The sequence below is a fragment of the Dipodomys spectabilis genome, unplaced genomic scaffold (assembly GCF_019054845.1).
Source record: "Dipodomys spectabilis isolate Male_0828 unplaced genomic scaffold, ASM1905484v1 ptg000090l, whole genome shotgun sequence".
Lineage (NCBI taxonomy): Eukaryota > Metazoa > Chordata > Mammalia > Rodentia > Heteromyidae > Dipodomys > Dipodomys spectabilis.
The window spans coordinates 438,619-464,656 of record NW_024870767.1 but is presented as its reverse complement, the minus strand read 5'-3'; the positions used below and the strand labels follow the sequence as shown (position 1 = coordinate 464,656).

Below are 26,038 nucleotides of genomic sequence, written 5' to 3'. Positions count from 1 at the left end.
GCCCAGCCCATCCAGCCCCAGCCCCAGCCCCAGCCCAGCCCCAGCCCCGCCCAGCCCCAGCCCCAGACCCAGACCCAGCCCCGCCCCAGCCCCAGCCCCAGCCCCAGCCCCAGCCCCGCCCCAGCCCCAGCCCCAGCCCGTCCAGCCCCAGCCCCAGCCCCAGCCCAGCCCCAGCCCAGCCCCAGCCCCAGCCCCAGCCCAGCCCCAGCCCCAGCCCAGCCCCAGCCCAGCCCCAGCCCCAGCCCCAGCCCCAGCCCAGCCCCAGCCCCAGCCCAGCCCCAGCCCAGCCCCAGCCCCAGCCCCAGCCCAGCCCCAGCCCAGCCCCAGCCCCAGCCCAGCCCCAGCCCAGCCCCAGCCCCAGCCCAGCCCCAGCCCAGCCCCAGCCCCAGCCCAGCCCCAGCCCAGCCCCAGCCCCAGCCCAGCCCCAGCCCAGCCCCAGCCCCAGCCCCAGCCCAGCCCCAGCCCCGCCCCAGCCCCAGCCCGAGCCCCAGCCCCAGCCCCAGCCCCAGCCCCGCCCCAGCCCCAGCCCGAGCCCGTCCAGCCCCAGCCCCAGCCCCAGCCCAGCCCCAGCCCGTCCAGCCCCAGCCCAGCCCCAGCCCCAGCCCTGCCCCAGCCCCAGCCCGAGCCCGTCCAGCCCCAGCCCGAGCCCGTCCAGCCCCAGCCCCAGCCCCAGCCCAGCCCCAGCCCGTCCAGCCCCAGCCCAGCCCCAGCCCAGCCCCAGCCCCAGCCCCAGCCCCAGCCCCAGCCCAGCCCCAGCCCAGCCCCAGCCCCAGCCCCAGCCCCAGCCCCGCCCCGCCCCAGCCCAGCCCCAGCCCCAGCCCCAGCCCCAGCCCCAGCCCCGCCCCAGCCCAGCCCCAGCCCCAGCCCCAGCCCCAGCCCCAGCCCAGCCGGTCCAGCCCCAGCCCCAGCCCCGCCCCAGCCCCAGCCCCGCCCCAGCCCCAGCCCCGCCCCAGCCCCAGTCCCAGCCCCGCCCCAGCCCCAGCCCCAGCCCCAGCCCCAGCCCCAGCCCCAGCCCCGCCCCAGCCCCAGCCCCAGCCCAGCCCCAGCCCCAGCCCCAGCCCCAGCCCCAACCCAGCCCCAGCCCCAGCCCCAGCCCCAGCCCCGCCCCAGCCCCAGCCCCAGCCCAGCCCGTCCAGCCCCAGCCCCAGCCCCAGCCCAGCCCCAGCCCCAGCCCCAGCCCAGCCCGTCCAGCCCCAGCCCCAGCCCCAGCCCAGCCCCAGCCCAGCCCGTCCAGCCCCAGCCCCGCCCCAGCCCCAGCCCCAGCCCAGCCCGTCCAGCCCCAGCCCCAGGCCCAGCCCCGCCCCAGCCCCAGCCCGTCCAGCCCCAGCCCCAGCCCCAGCCCAGCCCCAGCCCCAGCCCCAGCCCCAGCCCCGCCCCAGCCCGTCCAGCCCCAGCCCCAGCCCCAGCCCCAGCCTCGCCCCGCCCCGCCCCAGGCCCCAGCCCCGCCCCGCCCCGCCCCACCCCGGCCCCGGACGGCAGCCCCGCTTCCTGCCGGAGGGTGGCCGGGGACTGGGCCTCGTGGTCACAGGCACGCGGTGGATGGAGAGTATGGGGCGCAGCCTGGGACTGCAGGGGCTGCTCTGTCTCCGCCCCCAGCTCTGTCTCCGCCCCCCAGCTCTGTCTCCGCCCCCAGCTCTGTCTCCGCCCCCAAGCTCTGTCTCCGCCTCCCAGCTCTGTCTCCGCCCCCAGCTCTGTCTCCGCCCCCCAGCTCTGTCTCCGCCCCCAAGCTCTGTCTCCGCCTCCCAGCTCTGTCTCCGCCCCCAACTCTGTCTCCGACCCCCCAGCTCTGTCTCCGCCCCCCAGCTCTGTCTCTGCCCCCCCAGCTCTGTCTCTGCACCCCAGCTCTGTCTCCGCCCCCAGCTCTGTCTCCGCCCCCCCAGCTCTGTCTCCGCCCCCAGCTCTGTCTCCGCCCCCCAGCTCTATCTCCGCCCCCAGCTCTGTCTCCGCCCCCCAGCTCTATCTCCGCCCCCCAGCTCTGTCTCCGCCCCCCCAGCTCTGTCTCCGCCCCCAGCTCTGTCTCCGCCCCCCAGCTCTGTCTCCGCCCCCCAGCTCTGTCTCCGCCCCCCAGCTCTGTCTCCGCCCCCAGCTCTGTCTCTGACCCCCCAGCTCTGTCTCCGCCCCCCAGCTCTGTCTCCGCCCCCAGCTCTGTCTCCGCCCCCCCAGCTCTGTCTCCGCCCCCAGCTCTGTCTCCGCCTCCAGCTCTGTCTCCGCCCCCAGCTCTGTCTCCGCCCCCAGCTCTGTCTCCGCCCCCCAGCTCTGTCTCCGCCCCCAGCTCTGTCTCCGCCCCCAACTCTGTCTCCGCCCCCCAGCTCTGTCTCCGCCCCCAGCTCTGTCTCCGCCCCCCCAGCTCTGTCTCCGCCCCCAGCTCTGTCTCCGCCCCCCAGCTCTGTCTCTGCCCCCCCAGCTCTGTCTCCGCCCCCCAGCTCTGTCTCTGCCCCCCCAGCTCTGTCTCTGCACCCCAGCTCTGTCTCCGCCCCCAGCTCTGTCTCCGCCCCCCCAGCTCTGTCTCCGCCCCCAGCTCTGTCTCTGCCCCCAACTCTGTCTCCGCCCCCCCAGCTCTGTCTCCGCCCCCAGCTCTGTCTCCGCCTCCAGCTCTGTCTCCGCCCCCCAGCTCTGTCTCCGCCCCCAGCTCTGTCTCCGCCCCCCCAGCTCTGTCTCCGCCCCCAGCTCTGTCTCCGCCCCCCAGCTCTATCTCCGCCCCCAGCTCTGTCTCTGCCCCCAACTCTGTCTCCGACCCCCCAGCTCTGTCTCCGCCCCCAGCTCTGTCTCCGCCCCCCAGCTCTGTCTCTGCACCCCAGCTCTGTCTCCGCCCCCAGCTCTGTCTCCGCCCCCCCAGCTCTGTCTCCGCCCCCAGCTCTGTCTCTGCCCCCCCAGCTCTGTCTCCGCCCCCCAGCTCTGTCTCCGCCCCCAGCTCTGTCTCCGCCCCCAGCTCTGTCTCCGCCCCCCAGCTCTGTCTCCGCCCCCAGCTCTGTCTCTGCCCCCCCAGCTCTGTCTCCGCCCCCCAACTCTGTCTCCGCCCCCCAGCTCTGTCTCCGCCCCCCAGCTCTGTCTCCGCCCCCCAGCTCTGTCTCCGCCCCCAGCTCTGTCTCCGCCCCCAGCTCTGTCTCTGCCCCCCAAGCTCTGTCTCCGCCCCCAGCTCTGTCTCCGCCCCCAGCTCTGTCTCTGCCCCCCCAGCTCTGTCTCTGCCCCCCCAGCTCTGTCTCCGCCCCCAGCTCTGTCTCCGCCCCCCAGCTCTGTCTCCGCCCCCCAGCTCCGTCTCTGCCCCCAGCTCTGTCTCCGCCCCCCAGCTCTGTCTCTGCCCCCAGGTCCGTCTTCAACTCCAAGCCGGGTGCCCGCCCCCCGGGCCGGGTCTGCACTGCCAGCTCCGCATCCTGGCAGGCATGTCTCGCGTGCAGGGTCGGCATCCCCGCGCCCACGCCCCGCAGGTCAGTGCGCGCCGGTCCGGGAGGCCGGGGGGTTGGAGCGAGGCGCGGGGGACCGGACCTGGCCCAGGTGCAGCCGAGCGCGGTTGCTCGCAGGAGGAGGAGCGGCTCGGCTCTTCCAGACCCGGTCGCCCCGCCCCGGACACCGGCTCCAGAAGCGGCCGACCGGCTCCGGGGGAGGCTCGGGCCACGGCGGGAAGTGAACCCGAGTGGGGCGGTGGCTCGGGAGAGCGGAGCCACCGCGGGGCCGGGGCGGGTCCCGGGGTAAGCGGTCCCGGGGTGGGGGGTCCCGGGGTGAGCGGTCCCGGAGTGAGGGGTCCCGGGGTGAGGGGTCCCGGGGTGGAGGGGTCCCGGGGTGAGGGGTGAGGGGTCCCGGGGTGAGGGGTCCCGGGGTGGAGAGGTCCTGGGATGAGGGGTCCCGGGGTGAGGGGTCCCGGGGTGGGGGGGTGAGGGGTCCCGGGGTGAGGGGGTGAGGGGTCCCAGAGTGAGGGGTCCCGGGGAGAGGAGGTGAGGGGTCCCGGGGTGAGGGGGTGAGGGGTCCCGGGTGGAGGGGTCCCGGGGAGAGGGGGTGAGGGGTCCCGGGGAGAGGGGGGTGAGGGGTCCCGGAGTGAGGGGTCCCGGGGTGAGGGGTCCCGGGGTGTTGGGGTCCCGGGGTGAGGGGTCCCGGGGTGGAGAGGTCCTGAGGAGAGGGGGTGAGGGGTCCCAGGGTGAGGGGTCCCGGGGTGAGGGGTCCCGGAGTGAGGGGTCCCGGGGAGAGGGGGTGAGGGGTCCCGGAGTGAGGGGTCCCGGGGTGAGGGGTCCCGGGGTGTTGGGGTCCCGGGGTGAGGGGTCCCGGGGTGGAGAGGTCCTGAGGAGAGGGGGTGAGGGGTCCCAGGGTGAGGGGTCCCGGAGTGAGGGGTCTCGGGGTGAGGGGGTGAGGGGTCCCGGGGTGGAGAGGTCCTGAGGAGAGGGGGTGAGGGGTCCCGTGGTGAGGGGTCCCGGGGTGAGGGGTCCCGGGGTGAGGGGGTGAGGGGTCCCCGGGTGGGGGGGGGGGTCCCGTTGTGAGGGGTCCCGGAGTGAGGGGTCCCGGGGTGAGGGGGTGAGGGGTCCCGGGGTGAGGGTCCCGGGGTGAGGGATCCCCGGGTGGGGGGGGGGGTCCCGGGATGGAGGGGTCCCGGGGTGAGGGGTCTCGAGGTGGGGGTCCCGGGGTGAGGGGTCCCGGGGTGAGGGGGTGAGGGGTCCCGGGGTGGAGAGGTCCTGAGGAGAGGGGGTGAGGGGTCCCGGGGTGAGGGGTCCCGTGGTGAGGGGTCCCGGGGTGAGGGGTCCCGGGGTGTGGGTGAGGGGTCCCCGGGTGGGGGGGGGGTCCCGGGGTGAGGGGTCCCGGGGTGGAGAGGTCCTGAGGAGAGGGGGTGAGGGGTCCCGGGGTGAGGGGTCCCGTGGTGAGGGGTCCCGGGGTGAGGGGTCCCGGGGTGTGGGTGAGGGGTCCCCGGGTGGGGGGGGGGTCCCGGGGTGAGGGGTCCCGGGGTGGAGAGGTCCTGAGGAGAGGGGGTGAGGGGTCCCGGGGTGAGGGGTCCCGGAGTGAGGGGTCCCGGGGTGAGGGTCCCGGGGTGAGGGGGTGAGGGGTCCCCGGGTGGGGGGGGGGTCCCGGGATGGAGGGGTCCCGGGGTGAGGGGTCTCGAGGTGGGGGTCCCGGGGTGAGGGGTCCCGGGGTGGAGGGGTCCCGGGCCCGGGGGTCCCGGGTGGCGGGTCCCGGCCGCGTCCCCGCGCAGCGCTTGGTGACGGGCAGGTCTTGGCGCAGAGCCCGGAGCTGCTGCTCGCCCCGGCGGGCGGGCCCGGCTGGCCTCACCGGTCCGAAGCCCGTTCGCAGTCGTTGGCACCACCGGGGGACGCACCCGCACCCGAGGACCCTTGCTCCGTAGAAAAGTCCACGAAGCCTTCCAGAAGCCCACTCGCAGCCCAAGCTCGGCGCCTGCATTTGTCAGGTTTTAAACGGTAAACGTCCCAGCTTGGTGAGCAGCAGTTGCAGCGCCAAAGCACCACCGGGTCTGCAGGCGCAGAGGCGCGGGGCGGCTGGAGAAGGGGTCGCTTCCTCCGCCAGGAGCCCATGGAAGCGGGGACGCGGAAACGGTAGGTGCCTCCTCTGCTCCCCTTTGCATTGCCATCACCAGGGGGTGCAGGGGGCCGGGGAAAGAGTGCATTTCTTTCTCACAGTAGGTAACAATCTTTGTGTTTTGGCACTGCGTTGTTTTGTGTTACAGACTTTATTGTTCAGTATTTTCATAAACGCTTGTTTAAAACTTAGGACATCCATGGAAGTTTCTTGCATTTGATGAAGTTGTATTCACACACATTCGTATTTAATAAAATGTACTCTGCCTGCATACAATATTTTAAATATAATTTAACAGAAATTTGAGAACTTAACCTTAAAATCATACTCATCTATCTATCAGTTCTCACAAACAATATCAGTTCCTGGCATATTTTTAAAATTTCATCATTAAGTAGCTGTACAAAGAGGTTACAATTCCATAAGTCAGGTTTTGAGTAAACTGCATATTGACAGATATCAACCCTTCCATCGTTCTCCCCCACTCTATACCTTCAAGTTGCATAGTTCAGTTTTTACATAGCATTCATTAAATACGACTGTATTCGGTCACCCTTCCTTCCTCCATTTGTCCCTCCTTTTCCACCCTACTCCAACATGTTTCTACTTCCCCTGATGTTCTTCTGATAAACAGTTCATTAGTTAGTTGCTCAGGGGCATTGTGTTTGGACTCCTCCACTTAGACATGCCATCTTATAGTCAGTTTGTGTGTATATGCATAAAACTACATACATTATATATGTTTGCATTTTAGACCTACCTTCTACATGTGAGCAAAAACATGTGATGTACCAAGTGCCAGTGGTTCATGCCTGTAATTCTAGCTACTCAAGAGGATGATATCTGATGATCACAGTTCAAAGCCAACCAGGCAGGAAAGTGCATTGGACTCTTATCGGCAATTAACCACCAGAAAACCAGAACTGGTGCTGTGGTGCAAGTAGTAGAACACTAGCCTTGAGTGAAAAAGCTCAGGGACAGCACCCAGGCCCTGAGTTCAAGACCAATATCCAACAACAAAAAGTGAAGTTTGTCTCTGAGCCTGACTTACTTCATTTAACATAATTTTTTTAGGTCTAATTCCCTGCAAATGATATATCATTGTTCTTTCTAATAGATGAATAGAACTCTTATCTAACTCTCTATCTCTCTATTTCTATCTATATATCTTATTTTCTTGACCCATTCATCTGTTGTAGGGCATCTGGGCTAGTTCTATACCTTGGTTATGTCATGAATATTGCCATAATGAACATGGATGTATAGGTGTCTTTACCATATCCTGACTTGTAACATTCTAGGTAGATGCCCAAAAGTGGTTTCTATATTTCAGGAATCTTCACACTGCCTTCCAGAGTGGTTGCACTAGTTTACATTCCCTCCAACAGTGCCACAGGGTTCCTTTTCCCCCAGAATCCCCACCAAGATTTGTTTGTGTTTGTTTTCTAGATGCTGCCAATCTAACTGGGGTAAGATGAAATCTAAATAGTTATTTTTAAATTTAATTTACTTTTGTCGTAAAGGTGACCTATAGAGGGGTTACAGTTACACAAGTACATTTCTTATCAATGAATACATTTCTTATCAAACAGTACAACTCTCTCCCTCATTTTCTCCCATATAGTTTTGATTTGCATTTTCTTTATGGCTAGGGATGTTGAGCATTTCCTCTATTTAGCGGCCATTTTTCTTCTGAAAAGTCTCTGGCTCCTTTTTTCCATTTATTTTTGGGTTATTAATGGGGGGTGGGCAGTTTCTTTAGCTCCTTGTGTATTTTGGATATTAGGCCCTTGTCTCCTTGTGTATTTTGGATATTAGGCCCTTGTCTCCTTGTGTATTTTGGATATTAGGCCCTTGTCTCCTTGTGTATTTTGGATATTAGGCCCTTGTCTCCTTGTGTATTTTGGATATTAGGCACTTGTCAAAGGGCAAAGATCTCCCACATTGTAGGCTGTATTTTTAGCTTAATAACTATGTCTTTTGCTGTACAGAAACTTTCCAGTTTGATGCAATCCCATTTTTACATTTCATTGTCAGTTTGTTGAGCCCCCGGAACTCTGCTCAGAAAGTTCTTATCATGGCCTGTGCATTGTGTTCATTGTGTGCCAGTCCTGGGGCTTAAACTCAGATCCTAGGCAGTTTCTGAGCTGTTCTGCTTAAGGCTATCACTCTACCACTTGAGCCACAGCTCCCCCTCCACCTTTTGGGTGATTAACTGGACATAAGAGTCTCATGGACTTTCCTTCTAGGGCTGGCTTTGAACTGCAGTCCTCAGATCTCAGCCTCCTGAGTAGCTAGGATTAAAGGTGAGGGCCATCAGCACCTGGCTAAAATTCTAGTTTTAAAATAGTTTGCTGCTTTACAAAGTCATTTATTCACAATTTTTTTTTAAAAAAAAAGTTGTGGCTTTGGGCTGGGAAGGTGGCTCAGTGGTAGAGTGCTTGCCTTGTATTCATGAAGCCCTGGGTTCGATTCCTCAGCACCACATAAGCAGAAAAGGCCAGAAGAGGCACTGTGGCTAAAGTGGTACAGCACTTGCCTTGAGCTGAAGAGCTCAGGGACAGTGGCTTTCATTATACTACATAATTCATAAAGTACTAGTTCTTTGTTCACAGTTAAAGCACTATTAACTGGAATCTAATGAAACTACATTTTATGGAGTGTTTGCCTTGTGATTTATAGCTTTAAATGAATGCAACCTCCTGTGGTCCAGTTTTCATTTATTGCCCATCCCTGGCTCCTGTTGCTACCAGGGGAAAGAGCTCTTGCACCTGCTACAGATGGTAAATATTTAATTATGTCTTATCTCTAGTATATTTTATTTCATTCTATTGTTTCCCTGATTATAATCTATGGAAATAAGGACCTCATGTCTCTTCTGAGCTAAACGAAACATACAGGCTTCAGAAGATGGTGGGTCTTTAGAAAATAAGAATATATCCCAGTCTAAAACTTTTAAGTCTTGTAATTACCAGTTCTGGAATGGAGTATTATATAAAGACTCTAAATGAAATCACAAACTTTTCTTCATTCTCTCCAATAGATCAAAGAGTGTTAAAACTTTGTAGAAGATACAAGTTTGATTAATTTTTATTATCTGTAAGAAGTTGAGCAAAGGAATTACCGTTTAACCAGGGGTTTTTTTGCCTTTTTTTTTTTTTTTTGCTTCAGTTCAATCTTACAAAAGGTTAAAGACCTTTATTAGAAAAGGAGAATATTTTGCCATCTAGTTGTCATTTAGCGGGGAATACAGATATATTATTTCTAAACAATTTATAAACAAGACAGTCTGATATTACTTAGCCCTTTATGAGCTATGTATGAGAACAGACTGGTTAGGGGGGCCGGGAAGGGGTAGCGCGCTTGCCGAGCCTGCGCGAAGCCTTGGGTTCGATTCCTCAGAGCCGCACGCAGGGAAAAGGCCGGAGGCGGCCCTGAGTTCAAGCCCAGGACTGGCAAAAAAGCAGAGGAAAAGGGGGGAAAGAGGATGCCTAGTGGCAGGAGGCAGCACCCGGAGGTCGTCGGGCGGGTGGGGCGGGACCGGGAGGCCGGGCAGGCGGGAGCGAGGCGCCCGGGGACGCCGCCGGGGACGCCTGCGAGGGCGGCGGGCACTCAGCCGCAGGCCCCGTCGCGCCACGCTTCCGGGAGCGGCCTCGACGCCGCGGCGGCTCACGTGTCAAGGAGGCGCCGGGAACGCGCGCCGCCGTCGGGGCGTTGACGCCCGTGGGCCGGGTCGCGGGGCGATGACGCCGAGGGACGGGACGCGGGGCGATGACAACATTGGACAGGTCAGGACGTGGGGCGATGACATCATTGGACAGGTCAGGACGTGGGGCGATGACATTATTGGACAGGACAGGACGTGGGGCGATGACGCCATTGGACAGATCGGGACGTGGGGCGATGACGCCATTGGACAGGACGCGGGGCGATGACGCCATTTGACAGATCGGGACGCGGGGCGATGACGCCATTGGACAGGACAGGACGCGGGACGATGACGCCATTGGACAGGACAGGACGCGGGACGATGACGCCATTGGACAGGTCAGGACGTGGGGCGATGACATCATTGGACAGGACAGGACGCGGGGCTGCGGTGGCGGCCCGCACTCGGCTCACCCCATTTCCGACGCCCCTTGGCGAGCGCAGCAGCCGGCGGCCCGTGGCGGCGCGGCCTGGGGGCTTCCCGGTGCGGCAGGCGGCGGGGGTGGCGGCCTCCTCCGGGCGCGGCCGGACCGCCACGTGGCCAAGGGCGACAAGGCCGGCCTGGGCGCGTGGGCGCTCCGTGGCTGGGGCCTCGGTTTCCCCGCCGTGGGCGCGTGGGCGCTCCGTGGCTGGGGCCTCGGTTTCCCCGCCGTGGGCGCTCCGTGGCTGGGGCCTCGGTTTCCCCGCCGTGGACGCCGTGGGGCGCTCCCGTGGCGGGTCTCTAGCGAGGTCGGTGGCTCCGGGCTCCGTCCCCTCGTCCTTACCGGAGCACCGGCGTCCGCGCCCCACTCCCAAGGGAAAACGCAGCTGCCCACCGCCCTCCAGCGGATGTTTCCTAGTCAAGAAGCGCCCAGTCCGCAGCGGGGAGGGGAGGGAGAGGGGAGGGGAGGGCGTAGGAGGAGGAGGAGGGAGAGGGGAGGAGGAGAGGGCGGGGGAGAGGAGGGGGAGGGCGTGGGAGGAGGAGGGAGAGGGGAGGGGAGGGCGTGGGAGGAGGAGGAGGGAGAGGGAGGAGGAGAGGGCGGGGGAGGGGGCGGGGAGGAGGAGGAGAGGGAGGAGAGGGGGAGGGGCGGGCGCGAGGAGGCGGGGAGGGGAGGGGAGGGGATGAATGGGGAGGAGGAAGGGGAGGAGGAGAGGGAGGGGAGGAGGGGAGGGGGAGGGGAGGAGGGAGACGGGATGAATGGGGAGGAGGAGGGGGGGGCGGGGAGGAGGAGGGGGGGCGGGGAGGTCGCCGCGTCTCCGTTCCCCGGCAACCGGGCAGCCGCCAATAGCAGCGCGGCGCCTGAGTCACGTGGCCGTTGGCGGCCGGGGACGAGCCCGGCGCGGACCCTCAGGGCCTGCGTCCCGAGCATGGCGTCCGCGGCGGCGGCTTGCACGCATCGGAGCCCGGACGCGCGGGACGAGGACGAGAACCGTGACTCGGAGGACGCGGACAGCGTCTGGGGCTCGGACACCTCCGCGGGCAGCGGCTCCACGTAAGGGTCTGCGGCCGGGCCGGGCCGGGCGGGGCGGGCTCGCTGGCCGGAGGTGGGGCCGGGGCTGTGGGGCCGGGCGTGGCGGGGGGGGGGGGGGCCGGGCGGGGCAGTGGGGCCGGGGCGGGCGGGGCGGGCTCTGGCCGGGGCGGTGGGGCCGGGCGGGCTCTGGCCGGGGCGGTGGGGCCGGGCGGGCTCGCTGGCCGGGGCGGTGGGGCCGGGCGGGCTCTGGCCGGGGCGGTGGGGCCGGGCGGGCTCGCTGGCCGGGGCGGGCGGGGCGGGCTCGCTGGCCGGAGGTGGGGCCGGGGCGGTGGGGCCGGGCGGGCTCGCTGGCCGGGGCGGGCGGGGCGGGCTCGCTGGCCGGAGGTGGGGCCGGGGCGGTGGGGCCGGGCGGGCTCGCTGGCCGGGGCGGGCGGGGCGGGCTCGCTGGCCGGAGGTGGGGCCGGGGCGGTGGGGCCGGGCGGGCTCTGGCCGGGGCGGTGGGGCCGGGCGGGCTCTGGCCGGGGCGGTGGGGCCGGGCGGGCTCTGGCCGGGGCGGTGGGGCCGGGCGGGCTCGCTGGCCGGGGCGGTGGGGCCGGGCCGAGCGGGCTCGCTGGCCGGAGGTGGGGCCGGGCGGGCTCGCTGGCCGGAGGTGGGGCCGGGCGGGCTCGCTGGCCGGAGGTGGGGCCGGGCGGGCTCGCTGGCCGGAGGTGGGGCCGGGGCGGTGGGGCCGGGCCGGGCGGGCTCTGGCCCGGGCGGTGGGGCCGGGCCGGGCGGGCTCGCTGGCCGGAGGTGGGGCCGGGCGGGCTCGCTGGCCGGAGGTGGGGCCGAGCCGGGCCGGCGGAGTCCCGTTCTGCAGTGAGGCCTTGTTGTAAGGTGATTTCCGTTTTCCGCCCGCCCCGGGCGCGGACCGGGCCTTCTTGGTCTCGGCGGGCGCTGTGACGGGCGTCCGGAGCGTGCCTGCCCGGGCTGGCTTCGAACCGCGGCCTGAGCAGCTGGGATGGCGGGCGTGCGCCCGCGCCGGGCCGCTCTGTGCGGAGAGCACGCAGGGCTGGTAGCTGGGTCTCGCCGTGGCTCCAGCTGTAGCTTCGCACCCTCTTCTAGCCCGGCCTTGCGTGGCGTGCGCGTGCCCGGCGCTCCCCTTGTTTCCCCCGTGTGCGCGCGCGCATGCGTGCAAAGCCCCGGGGCTGGACGGGGCCTGGGTGCAGTCCAGAGGAGTTTTCTGCTCCCTCTGCACCGTAGGCTTTTGGAGGTTAACTGGAGATGAGCGCGTCGTGGGCATTCCCGCCAGGGTTGGCCTCGGCCCATGGTCCTCAGATAGCAGCCTCTAGAGCACCTAGGGTTAGAGGCGTGAGCCTCGGGATCCTGGCGTTACTCTGCATCTTCAAAGCAACTTGTGTTTCGGACACACGAAATGTGCACTTCTTCTTTTTATTTTTGTTTTTTGTGGGTCGTGGGGCCTGAACTCGGGCCTGGGCGCTGTCAGCTCCTCAGCCCGAGGCCAGCGCGCTCCCGCGGAGCCACCTTCCCAGCGCCTGCACTTCGTTTTACACTAGCCATGTTCTTTCACACCTACAGATTCGTGTACTTGGCTCCTCTGTTTGAGCCTTCTTTCTTCCTGTTTTCACTTGTTAAAATCCTGAGGTCCAACTAAGTGCTTCTTCTAGATCCTTCCCTCATCTCTCTCAGACTTACTTTAGCATCTGTCCTTCTATAGCAGTCTTAATTTCTGCTTCAGAACTTGAATTTTGGCTACTTGATCATGTCTTTTTCTGGGTTTTATTTTTTAGGCGATCGATGGGTGGGTGGCACTGGGGCTACTTGCGTTTGGAGTTCTCTCTTACTCTCTCCAACTCACTCCTTCACCACTTGTGTTTACCACTGTTACTATTATTTGCTACAGCTGAGTGCCATCCTCCAATATCCATCCCATCAGCTCCATGGATCTTTGAATTATATCCAAAAGGTTGTCTTCTATTCAAATTTCAGGATTTAAGTGAGCTATTTATTTACTTATTTAGTCGGTCATGGAGCTTGAACTCTGAGCCTGGGCACTGTCCCTGAGCTCTTCAGCTCAAGGCTAGCGCTCTACCACTTGAGCCACAGCGCCATTTCCGGTTTTCTGAGTGGTTTATTGGACATAAGAGTCTCATGGATTTTCCTGCCCGGGCTGGCTTTGAACCACCATCCTCAGATCTCAGCCTTCCTAGTAGCTAGGATTATAGGCCTGAGCCATCGGCTCCCAGCAAGTCAAGTATTTATGTTGAGTAAGTGGAAAAATATTTCTTGGATTGCTTACTGCTAATACAAACAGCATACCAAACTAGAAGGGTAAAATTATAAAGCAGATAACTATAATCTATTATTTAAATTTGTATGTACCTGTTTTTGTTTTTTGGCTGGTCCTGGGCCTTGAACTCTTAACCTGGGCACTGTCCCTAAGCTCCTTTTGCTCGAGGCTCAAACTGTATCACTTGAGCTACAGGTAAGCATCTCATGGACTTTCCTTCCTGGGATGGTTTCAAACCATGATCCTTACCTCTCAGCCCCCTGAGTAGCTAGGATTACAGATGTGAGCCACTGGCACCTGGCTGTATGTCTCTTGATCCATATAAATTTCTACTTTCAGTCAGCTTTTGATCTTTGTGTAGAAATACCCAGGATAAACAGTGGGAGAGAGGAAGGCTTTATTTCTGCTCTTTCCCTCCCCAAATAGTGTCTGTATTGCACTCATGTCGCTTATTTTTCACATATGAAAACAAAGAATATTTGTCTTTCTCAGTCTGTCTTATTTTGCTTAACGTGACAATGTCTAGTTTGATTTTTAGCTTGAAGAGTCTTCATACTAATTTCCACAGTGGTTGCACTAACTTGTATTTCTACTATCAGTGTATAAGTATTTCCCCTCCCAGTATTTGATGTTTTTTTCTCCATGATTGACATTCTTTCAGGTGTTTTAGTTACATTTCCTTCAAGGATGTTGACTTTTTAAATGTGTTTATTGGCCATTTGTACTTCTTGGAGAAGTATCTGTTCCAGTCATTTGTCCACTTGCTGGGTTGTTTGTTTCTTTGATGTTACTTTTTTTTTTAGCTCTTTATATATTCTGTATACTCAGTAATAGAGTGTTTCCCTGAGCACAGACACTGAATCATGTGATTCCATAACCTTCTCCCCTACACAGGGAGTGAACTGTTCAGCAGGGAAAATGCTTAAGAGAACTAGGAAGTTCTCTGCCTACCCAGGTAGGACTCAAGCCTCTGTGTGCTCTATTGTCTCGTACATTAATAGGTCATGCCTAGACTTGGAGGCTTGATGTCCTCAGATACACAAACTGCAGGGCTCAGCCTGTGAAGTGCCCTGTAGCCAGCATTGGTTCCCAGTACACAAAGAAGGGAAGCTTCTATAGTGAAAGTAGCTCAGAAATGCACAATCAGCCCTTCTATTAGCAATTGATTCTATTAGTGGCTGATCAGGCCCAGTGCTCAGAACAAGAAGGCATAAATACTTGGCAACTGAGCCTAACCCACCCACAGTTGTACAGTTCTTGGAGGTTATATGAGGGAGGGATCTGTAGAATCCAAATGATTGGGAGGATCTGGGCTTGGGGTCCCATGCCTGCCTGCCGCAAACTTACGCAGTTCCCAACATTGTGTCTCCATTCTTCAGGAGTCTACAAAATGCATTTTAAGGAAATGAATTAGAAGCGAAAAGAATTTTAAAAAATCAGATAACTTCCACCCCTTCTGCCTCCTTATCTGTAAAGCTGATCATAACTCCCTAATAAGAGAATAGAACTGTCTTTCTTACATTGGATTGATATTATGGTTATCATTTTTAAATTTTGCATAGTGATTTTGAACCTGAGTGGCTGGACAGTGTGCAAAAAAGTGGTGAGCTGTTTTATTTGGAATTGAGTGAAGATGAAGAAGAAAGCATTTTTCCTGAGACATCGACTGTGAACCATGTCAGATTCAGTGAAAATGAGATTATCATTGAGGAAGATAATTACAAGGAAAGAAAAAAGTATCAACCCAAACTCAAACAGTTTACTAAAATTTTAAAAGGTAAAAGACTTTTACCCAAGTGCTACAATAAAAAAAATAGCAATGATAATGGGCCGATATCCATTCTAAAGCATCAGTCCCATCAGAAGGCAGGTATCATTGTCCAACAGATGCATAAAGATGTGAATATTTATGTAAATCCCAAAAAATTAACTGTCAGCAAAGCCAAAGAGCAGCTTAAACTTCTGGAAGTACTGTTTGGAATTATCCATCAGAACAAGTGGAGTTGGAGAAGAATTGGAAAACAGGGCAGTGGAGAGAGGCTTGTGGTCCACGGCCTGCTGCCTGGAGGGTCTGCTATGAAGAGTGGCCAGGTGTTAATTGGTAAGTGTGCCTCATGAACATCAGTCCTTGTCTGCAGAGACACATGGTTAATGAGTCCATGTGAAGGACATGATACAAACCAGAATTTATGTATTCTTAACATATTAAGGACTGATAAATATCTGGTATAGTAGTGAAATGGTTACAGATAGTAAACCACAAAGCACAGTGTTCTTAAGATAGCACTTTAGATGGTTGGATACATATGTGAGTTGTCAGGGAACAGCTTAACTAATTTTGATTTGTACAGTTTTGTTACATCTTGGTTATATATTCTGAGAGAGAGAGAGAAAGAAGTTGATTACATAGTGGTAATAATTTGGACTTCAATGATTGTATCAAAAAATAACACAAAATATATAATATATGAATAAGTATACTTTTAAAGTGTATGTACTTGAGTCCAATAATTTCACAGAGTGGTTTGGCATACTTAGCAATAGTGATCATATACATACACTTCCTTTTAAAGGTACATGTCATGAAATATACTACCAATTTTGTGAAAAAAACCCATGAGTTATTTTGATTATATTGATACACTTTGAGCTATTATATATCATGTTTAAGTTAGTAGCATGTGCTTACTTGAAGATAAGCTGATCAAATCTGAGAATACATTTATTAGTGAAACATAAAAGTCAAGCCAGGCTCTGGTGGCTCATGCTTGTAATCCTAGCTTGTAATCCTAGGCTGAGATCTGAGGATCACGGTTCAAAGCTAGCTCAGGTAGGAAAGTCCGTGAGATTCCCATCTCCAATAAACCACCCGAAAACCGGAAGTGGCTCTGTGGCTCAAGTGGTAGAACGCTAGTCTTGAGCTGAAGAGCTAAGGGACAGCACCTAGACCCAGGGTTCAAGCCTCACAACTGACAAAAAAAAAAAAAAAAAAGCCACAGTTCTAAAAGCTAATAGTCTTGAGTTAACCCATCTTAGTGGCTTTAGTAGATAGCACTCTTTGTTTGCCTTACTGTAAGTGTAACCCCTCTCTGAATCACCTTTATAATAACAATAAAAATTTTAAAAATATGAGAAAGTAGAGATACGGCTCACTTGGTGTTAGCCTTGAGCAGAATGCCAAGGGAGAGTGCCCTGAGTTTGAGCCCCAGTACTGGCAAGATACTCACACCAAAATATAAGCTCTTCTCTAAGAGAAACGTTTTATCTTTGCCCTTTCCTTCATGAATTTAATACTTACTTTCCATATTTTTTGTCCATATGTGTGTGTGTATAGAAACATTCTTAAAATAATATCTGACCTAAAGTCTCATTTCAATTCTTCATTGACTCAACAAGTGAAAACAATTTATATGTCTCCTAAATTCCAGAACTGCTTAAAATTATCTAAATTATGTAAAGTAGGTCATAGAATAATGGAAGAACTAGACCATAACTAGGTAGAGAGCCTTACAGAGTAGCATAAGTACCATGTTAGGACTTTACAGAGTCCTCAGAAACACGTAGGAAGTATGTCTATGAAAATTGGGTGTTCCAAAATGGTTGCAACAAGATTTTCTTGTCTCCAGACGTGGAGAGGCCAAGAGTACACACAGGACTGATAGCCTAGCTGAGGTCCCACCTACCAGACATGAATGAAGAAGTCTTTGAGATGACTAGCCACAATGACCATTTAGCCTTAACTGCCTGAGGAGCCATTGCTGAGCCTACAGTGAGGAGAGCTAATACATGATTGCTGCTGTTTTAAGCACTACATGTTTTGGATGGTTTGTTATAGAGCAGTGGATAATTAGAACAGAATACAATGCATACCCGTGTCATTCTAAGTCCTCAAAAAAATTTTTTTTGTAAAGTAATGGGACTAAACTGGAATATCTTTTAAGGTCAGTCCTTCTACTTCAAAAGATCTGTCTTACTGTTTGTGAAATCCAACCTGGTTGTTAGCTAACCACAGTAATTGAGAATCCCACATGGTTGGAAATTCCAAGCAGTGCATTCCCGTTCTACATACGGACCCTTTGCTCTCAATGCCTATTTAGACTGGATTATAGATGAATTTCCACAATCTCTTTACCCTCCTCTCTTGCAAGCTAGTTTGCATGAAAGAAGCATAGAGAAGAGAATTTCTGTCATGAATAATCCCACTGTTTATCCTGTAAGAATTCTACCTTTTCTTGGCCTTTGTTAGCATAATGTGTCATCAATCATGAACAGAAAAAGCAGGTTCAGTGGATCATATCTATAATCCTGCCTCTTGGGAGGTTAACAGTGGGAGAATTGTGGTTTGAGGTCAGACCAGGCAGAAAAGTTTTCAGAACCCCTTCTCAACCCATAACTGGGCACAGTGGCACAAACCTGCTATCTTAACCTACATGTGCTCTGTGATTGGGAAGGTTGAGGTTCAAGGCCAGCTGGGACAAAAAAATCCACAAGACTCCCATCTCAACTGAGGGAAGCTAGATGGAGTAGCAGATCCAAACAACTACAATAAGCCTAAAAGTGGTATAATGGTCCAAGTGCTCATCTAGGCTAGAAGAGAGACCCCTCTCAAACATAATGGTGTAGGTGCTCACCCAGGAGGAGAGACACCTTCATAAACATAGCCAGTGAGGCTGAGCACCGATGGCTCAGAGCTGTAACCCTAGTGACTCAGGATCAGGATCTCAGGATCTCAGTCTTGAAGGGTATGTTTTGAAGCCATCCCAAACAGAACTGTTCATGACTATCTCTACTTACTTAACCAGCAAAATTCTGGGCTGGAGGTGTTGCTCAAGTGTTGGAATGTCCAACAGAAAGCTGTGAGAAAGAGCAGGAATCCGAGTTCAGCATGCACATACACATTTGCGCATATGTATGCATGTATGCACACATGTACACATGCACACAACCAATTAAAACATGGCTGGAGGTGTGGCTTAAACCTCACTCCCTCCAGCCCCCCAAAAATGGGGATAAAAAGAGGCTTGTAGTTTCTTCTGAATGTTATAGTTTGCAGTCAGCTATAAATGTCAGTAAATGATCTTATAATGACCCAAATAAATGTCATTTATTAAAAAAAAAAATGTGGCTCAGTGGTAGAGTACATGCATAGCAGGTGTGAGACCTTGGGTTCAATTCCCAGCACTGCAATAAAAACAAAAAAGTATTCATATTTGAATATACTAACCATACCAATATATTCCTTTAAGAAAAACATCCATTTACTTTTTTTTGGTGCTAGTCCTGTGGCATGAACTCAGGGCCTGGGTGCTATTCCTGAGTTTATTTGCTTAGAGGGCTTGGGAGTGGGGAGTGTTTTCCACCCTTACTCTCATAATAGGTATTTATTTGAAACTAAAAAGACACTGGGAATTTTAAGGTGTGTGTGTGTGTGCACACATGCTCATGTATACAGGTCCTAGAGCTTAGGGCCTGGGTGCTGTCCCTGACCTTTTTTGCTCAGTGGTCTGCCCTTCTGGTATATAAGTCTTATGGACCTTCCTGCCCAGGCTGGCTTCCAGCCACTACCCTTAGATCCACATTGTATTTGGAATGGGAAATTATATTTATTATGCCACATGTTCATGCCTCTTGCCCCCCATGCTGCTTATCACATCCTAAATATTGGTTTTAAATAAGATTCCCACAAAGAAAATACTGCTGGCCAAATAAATACCTTGTTGTTTAGTATAATTTAATAAAATGTGATATAAAGTTTTTTAAATAAAGATATTAACATTAAAAAGAATAGGAATTTTGAAGGACATTGAAGAGAAAGTGATGTAATCATGTGAATATTTTTATCTCAACATATAAGGAGCATTATCTGTAATAGGCATGAATGATGTTGGGATTTACTTTAGACATATTTGTCCCACTTGGAGTTTTGTTTTGTGTTATCCTGCAAAGTCTTCATGGCTGGTGTGTCCATATGGAAAAATATTTCTAGTTTTAGTTTTATGCTTTTCATGGTGCCAGGAATCAGATCCAAGGCCTTGTGTGTGCAAGGCAAGCTCTCTTCTGCTGAGCTACACCTGTCCCTAAGGAAAACATTTCTTTCTCCTTTATTTAATATCTAATGGATATTGCAAAGAAGTATAATTGGAGATTCCTGCTAACCTTCTAACAGTTTACAAATTCTTTTAAGAAAAGTTCCTAGTGTACCTGGTATGTGGCTCAAGTAGTAGTGATGGCCTTCCAGCTCAAGGTTAAACTCTAGTACTACCGCCCAAACGCCACAAAGTAAAGTGAGAAGAGAGAAGAAAGAACAAAGAGTGAGAGAAGGGAGGGAGGAAAGGGGGGAGAGAGAGGGAGGAAAGAAAGGGAAAGGAAAGGAGAGAGGATGGGGGAGGGTTTCCAAGCTTACCTGAGGTACTGTAGTAGTTGACCATGACTCTGTCCCCATTGGGAGCTCTCAACTGGATTGCACTTCCTGAGCATCTAACAGCCTTTATAAAAGCCTTCACTGGATGGACTAGGGAACTCCTTCTCCACTCTTTTTGCTAACTCAGTCTTTTTTCCACACAGAGAATCAGGAAGAGAAAGGAACAGCACAAGCATCAGCATTTCCATCTATTCACTACTCCTAAAGAGAACAAGAGACACCTAGTAGTTTATATTAAAACTGAGGAACTTTACATTCAGGGAATACCATGCTGTTAAACAATTATGAGTAGTAAGATACTGAGCAAGACTTTTTTTGTTCTTGTTTCATCCAAGGCTGTTCACTATACAAGCAACCCTGAAAAGAGAACAAAGTTTCTGTTGCCTCTTCCTGCAAGATGCACAGAAACGTGAAAGAGCCACGAAGATTTGTCTGCTGTGCTGTTTTCCCTGTGTAGATATTTATTACCCATCTTCCCCTGAGACCTTTTAGGTTTCATGAGAGTAGAATGGTCTTACCTGAAATTCCTAAAATAATACTTGTCCCTGGATACATGCTTGACAAGTACTTGTTGAATGAATGTGATTGTTTAATTGATTGCCTAATGGTATATTTTGGAATGATGAGAAAAGTAACTTAGGTATGTTTGTGTTTCTGTTCACATATCTTGCTGGTGTTTTAGGCTTTTTTTTTTGTCCAGGCCTGGGGCTTGAACTCAGGGCCTGAGCATTGTCCCTGAGCTTCTTTTGTTCAAGGCTAGCACTCTACTACTTGAGCCATAGTGCCACTTAATGGCCTTTTCTGTGTATGTGATACTGAGGAATCAAACCCAGGGCTTCATGCATACTAGGCAAGCACTCTACCACTAGGCCACATTCCCAGTCCTTGCTGGTTTTAGTACTATGTTTAATTATAATCTGAAAATAAACTTCCATTTTAACGTTGATCTTTAATTATCAAATCTGATAAACATACAACATTGAAAGAATAGTCCTGGAAAGGGGAATTTTTTTTTTCTGAAACATGATGCATATTTTAATGTGGTTTTAACCTTTGAAGCAAATAACTATACATACAGACACAAATCAATAATAGCAATAAGACCATAGAATACTGAATTATGATCTAGTTAGATCATAATTAGAATTTTAGCTGATTTTTTGCTTTGTTTTACTGGGGGTCTCAGTGATTAGCTTCTGTTTCATTAACTACAATACTTGGCTTATGCTTAAAACTTTGTTACTTGAGTTTACGTTACTCTCCTAAACATATCACAAATGAGAATTTTCATTTCCTGACATGTTCATGGGTTGTAGTTCATTTATAGTTCTATTGGGCGGTATTATAAAATGGGAAGGGTAGAGTGCAGTGGCTATAGTTACGTCACTAGTGTAACACAGCCTTGGATAAATAAGTACCTGTATATATCACATTTTCTACTGTACTTAGATTAAGTAAGAGTACGTTCTTTTTAATGTTTCAATTCCAGATCTCTTTGGAGTTTGTATATTCCTACAACAATCTTTTATTATTCTAATTTTAGGTGATGTCCTTGTTGCTGTGAATGATGTTGCTGTGACCTCAGAAAACATAGAGAGAGTTCTGTCTTGTATTCCTGGACCCATGCAGGTCTGAACATTCTTTTGCAACATTTTACAATGAGTTATATGAAATACATACATTTTGTATTTCTTTTTTAAGATTATGAAAATTATCATGCTTAATATGTGAATTACATTTATTCTTGAATATTTAAGAAATACCTTTGTAGTATTTTTCTAAAAATAAAAATCATTCTAAATGAAGCAGCAATAGCAATAATAATAGAAACATACATAATTACCACCTTGCCATTTTAACTACCATATGTACTGATCGATACCAATCTAGTTTCTAGAAGAGTCATTTTAAACAGCTATTCAGTGGTCTGTTTTGTGAGGGTGTTTTTGTTTTTGTTTATTTTTTGGGGGGTCCGGTCGTGGGGCCTGAACTCTAGGCCTGGGCGCTGTCCCTCAGCTATTCAGCTCAAGGCTAGCGCTCTGCCACTTGAGCCACAGCGCCACTTCTGGCTTTTTTCTTTTTGCTTATATGGTGCTGAGGAATCGAACCCAGGGCCTCATGCATGCAAGGCAAGCGCTCTACCACTGAGCCACCTTCCCAGCCCCTGTTTTGCTTTTTTGGTTAGTCATAGGGCTTGAACTCTGGGTCTGGGCGCTGTACCTCAGCTCTTCAGCTCAAGGCTGGCACTCTACCACTTGAGCCACAGTGCCACTTCTGGTTTTCTGGTGGTTAATTGGAGATGAGTCTCATGGACTTTCCTGCCCGGGCTGGCTTTGAATTGCGATCCTCATATCTCAGCCTCCTGAGTAGCTAGGATTACAGGCATAAGCCACCAGCGCCCAGCTTGTTTTCTGAGTTTTTGAAACAATTCATGCTAGAAAATTTTTAATACTGTTTTACTTTAGTATCTTCTTATACTATTTTCTTGATTTTTGTTACTTAGGTAAGCTTTCATCCTGAACTGTTGGGAGTTAAAAATAAATTTCTCCTATAAGTCACATGATACTCTAAATATCAACATTTTATATTATAAATTACATTTTAAGATACTCAATGCATTTTGAAAGTTCTTTTCCTTTTCATAGGAATACTCTTTTCAATGTTCTCTTACTTGGAAGGTAGACATTATATGCTTTAAGTAGGTTAGAGGATCCATCAGACAGTGAGAGGATGAAGTAGTTTTCAGATTCGTTAACATGAATAAAATCCTTGATATGTCAGAATCATGTATCTGCTTTGATATTCTGTAATAAGATCCATGATGAAATTCCCTGTTTTCTAAAAAATAAGATTTCTTACATTCACTATCTTCTCTGAAATACACCACCATACATTTCCACTAACTTTGTAAATTTAGATATCCTTAGAAAGTTAAAATGAACAATGGAATAACTGATAGCTACGGACAAGCAATGACTACAGATGGCTAAGCGGATATAGGTAAAGACAGGGTGGTGTTTGAAATATTAGCCCTTAGAAACCAATTCGCCATTATCCTCTTTAGTCTCTAGATGTTAGGAGAGGACTTGGTTGGGACAAGGTACTAAGGTACCTCAAGAGACTTAGCAGCTAGTAAAAAATAAGTAACCAAGAATTGTAGCATTTTCACAGCTGAACCAGCCTTCCCCAGATAAAGTGGCTACATATCAGAGTTCTTCATTTCTTGCCTATGTCAGTTGCAGTACAGGTGGAATGACAATTTTGCCAGAACTCAATCATGTTTATATTTACTATAAAATTACATTATACTTACATTTAATTAATGATTGCAGATTCATTTGTATATAAGCATAACATAAGAAAGAAAGAAATAGCTGAGTGCTGGTGACTCAGGCCTGTAAATGTAGCTACTCAGGAGGCTAAGATCTGAGGATTATGGTTCAGAGCCAGCCCTGGCAGGAAAGTCTGTGAGACTCTTACCTACAGTAAACCACCAGAAAACTGGTGGTTTACTCAAGTGGTAGAGCGCCAGCTTTGAGCTGAAGAGCTGAGGAACAGCGCCCAGGCCCAGAGTTCAAGCCCCACAACCCACCAAAAAAAAAAGAAAAGAAAGAAATTATGGTTTGACTGTTTTGGGCATATCTTCAGTAAATATACAAAAGCAACTATGTATTTGCTATTGGTCCATGTCCTACTTTAAAGAAAGATAGGCATTTTGCAATAGTATATGCGGTTGTATTTTTTATACAGTGTAACTTTAAAGTGCCACAGCTTTATGCCACAGCTCTACTTCTGGCTTTTGTTAGGTGGGTAGTTAATTGGAGATGAGTCTCACACAGACCTTCCTGCACTGGCTTCTCTTTGTACTGTGAGATCTTGACTTCTTAGCTTCCTGAATAGCTAGGATTATAGATGTGAGCTACTGGCACCCAGTTAGGAGATTACTTTAAGAATGGAAGAAGAACTGAGTTAAATTTATGCATTGAGAAACTATATTGTACTCCAAAATGGCATTGCTTCCCTAATACAATTTTGAAGATACTTTGTTTATATACAACTTCAGAATATAATCCCATCATGAGCAAATATCATTAAATCTATTATTTTAGAAAGATGTATATTATAAAGGTAATGCATCTATAGTATTATATTTTGGAAACCACAAAAAAGTAACTAAGGAACAAATTTCTCCAGTACTCAACTACTATAATATTTTAGTGTACTTTATTATGATGTTATTTTCTGTGTATAAACATTTGTTAGTTTTGCTAGTAGATTGGGTATTATAACTGTGTCTTTCTCAAAAAACGAGCACCTGTGTTTAGGTAATGAATGGCTAATAACTATATAGAATTTAGACTTCTTAACTAGAAACCAAAATAGACCATGTTTTCCTTTTTTATTGTTGAAAGGGGGTTTTCTGTTACAGCCATTTCCCTGAAGCCCTGTAAGTAGAACTAGATGGAGCCAGGAGTAAAATAGGGAAGGGGACTGATGTTCCCATATGGCAGGCAGTATGCTAAATGTATTACTTCTACCTTTTGGCAGTTGGAAAATGGACATATTCTTACCAATCTTAAGGTTAGGGTACAAAGCTAAAACTATGTTGATAGAACTGACCGTTTATCTTAAGGCTATGGTCCAGGACCTATTGTGTTGACAGGTTTTACCATCATTGGTCTTTACTGTAAAAGATCACAAAGAATGTCTGAGAAAATACTTGAAGTACCCCATTTGAAAAGAAAGTAAAATCTGGTTGTGTGAAGTTGATCTTGATCCTTTGTCTCTTCATTTTATCTCTTTCAGTTGACTCAGTGCTATCAGTATAATAATGTAGTATAACTTGAATACATTCTCACTTCATACTAAATTCTGATCTTTTCATGGCATTTCTTGTTTTTGTAGTCAATAATTAAGAACAAATAAATTAAATTACTCCTCAGTAAAGTTTTATACTGGTCAGACACTGTGCAAGAAGCTAGATACAAGTATAAACCAGTGGAACATATAACCTCTTCTATCAGGACTCTTTGCTCTAGAATGACTTATCCATACAGTGTACACCTTCTTTGAAAAATGCAGCCAATTTTGCCTCATCTTAATTTTTAAGGTGAAACTGACATTTGAAAATGCATATGCTGTGAAAAAGGAAACTATCCAACCAAGAAAGAAAAAGACACAGACAAACACAAGTGATTTAGTGAAGCTCTTCTGGGGAGAGGAGGTTGACAGCATCCAGAATCCTCCACATTCTCCACACATCATCATGTATCTCACACTGCATCTTGACTCGGAAACCTCAAAGGAAGAGGTGAGTGTGTGCTTGAAAGTGGAAGGTAAAAAGTAAGGACCTTTTGTAGTCTTTTCAGTAAATGTAGGCATGTTTTATTTTGGTTTAGGGAAGAATTAAAGCGAGTAACCTATTTTCAGACTTATTCCTTGTGTATTTTATTTATGAATGTTTCACACAACAAATGTTTTTTTAAACATAAGTGAATTAACTATTTAGTTGTTTCAAGCAGTAGGAAAAAGAGAAAGAAGATACTATTGCAGTATCTTCTAGCTTACAAGCTAAGCTCCTGTTCCCCTGTACTCTTGTTATCCTGAACTCCTTTTTTGATTAGTCTTTATTGAGGTATTGCTTTTTATATATTAAACTAAACTGTGTTAAATGGACAATTTGTTGAGTTTTGACAAATAAGTACAAATATAGTTGTGTAAACGTCATGAAAGGTTCTCACATTTTGTAATCAGTTACCTCTTCCCGTTTATGCTTTACATATTTTTAATTCATATCTCAGTGTTTTTTAAACAAGTGTGTCTGGTGTGGTATTAGATTTTATGCCTTTTTTTTTTTGAGGGGGGGCAGTCCTGGGACTTCAACTCAGGGCCTGAATGCTGTCCCTGACCCTCTTTGTGTTCAAGGCTTGAGCCACAGCACCACTTCTGGCTTTTTCTGAGCACTTTATTGGAGATAAGAATCTCACAGACTTTTTCTGCCTGGGCTAGCTTCTAATTGCGATCCTCAAATCTCAGTCACCAGAGTAGCTAGGATTACAGGCATGAGCCACCAGCACCTGGCTAGATTTTATGTCTTTTTAGTCATAAATAAGAAAATAATCTAGCAGGGCCCTGGAGGATCACACCTGTAATCCTAGTTATGCGGGAGGTAGAGATCGGAAGATTGGGATTTGAAGCCAATCCATGAGATTCTTATCTCCAGTTACCACTCAGAAAGGCCTAAATAGAATCCTGAAATTTGAATAGAAACCACATCTACAGAGATTTTTGAGCTTAAAGAACAAAGCTGTGGAGATATTATGCTACCAGACCTTGATATATACCACAAAGCTAAATATAACTAAAACAACATGAGTTTGACATAGAAACAGAAACCTAGATGACCAAGAGAACATAATAGAGTCCAGATATATCTTTATGCATTTAGAGCAACATAGGAGACAAGAAAATGGGGAAAGGACAGTCTCTTCAATAAATACTGTTGGAAAAATGACACGTCTACACAAGTTACAAATATCAATTTAAAAACTTTAAACAAACACATTTCTCAGATTTTGAAATAATATTCCTTTGTCTTTAGAGTTCTATCATTGAAGTCAGTCTGTCATTTTTTTTTGTCAGGAAAAAGTCCCAGCAAAG

At 51.0% G+C, this 26,038-nt stretch overlaps 2 protein-coding genes across 2 annotated transcripts in view; one reads left to right on the top strand and one right to left on the bottom strand.

The window, feature by feature from the left end:
- Positions 1–3,426: 3,426 nt before the first annotated feature.
- Positions 3,427–5,376, bottom strand: LOC122111995 (basic proline-rich protein-like). Its single transcript, XM_042684806.1, has one exon. The coding sequence runs from the start codon at positions 5,374–5,376 to the stop codon at positions 3,427–3,429; it is 1,950 nt and encodes a 649-aa protein (XP_042540740.1).
- A 4,165-nt stretch (positions 5,377–9,541) lies between these two features.
- Intu (inturned planar cell polarity protein) overlaps positions 9,542–26,038 on the top strand; it is a 54,063-nt gene continuing 37,566 nt past the window's right edge. Inside the window, exons 1-5 of the mRNA XM_042684805.1 lie at positions 9,542–10,049; positions 10,478–10,691; positions 14,520–15,058; positions 20,922–21,007; positions 24,489–24,689. Of these exons, the coding sequence (XP_042540739.1) occupies positions 9,542–10,049; positions 10,478–10,691; positions 14,520–15,058; positions 20,922–21,007; positions 24,489–24,689 (1,548 nt within the window). The remainder of the gene's footprint in view (positions 10,050–10,477; positions 10,692–14,519; positions 15,059–20,921; positions 21,008–24,488; positions 24,690–26,038) is intronic.

What these genes read in the sequence shown, in the direction of transcription:
- LOC122111995 (XM_042684806.1), bottom strand. Translation starts at nt 5,376, where the DNA reads ATGCAGGCGCCGAGCTTGGGCTGCGAGTGGGCTTCTGGAAGGCTTCGT.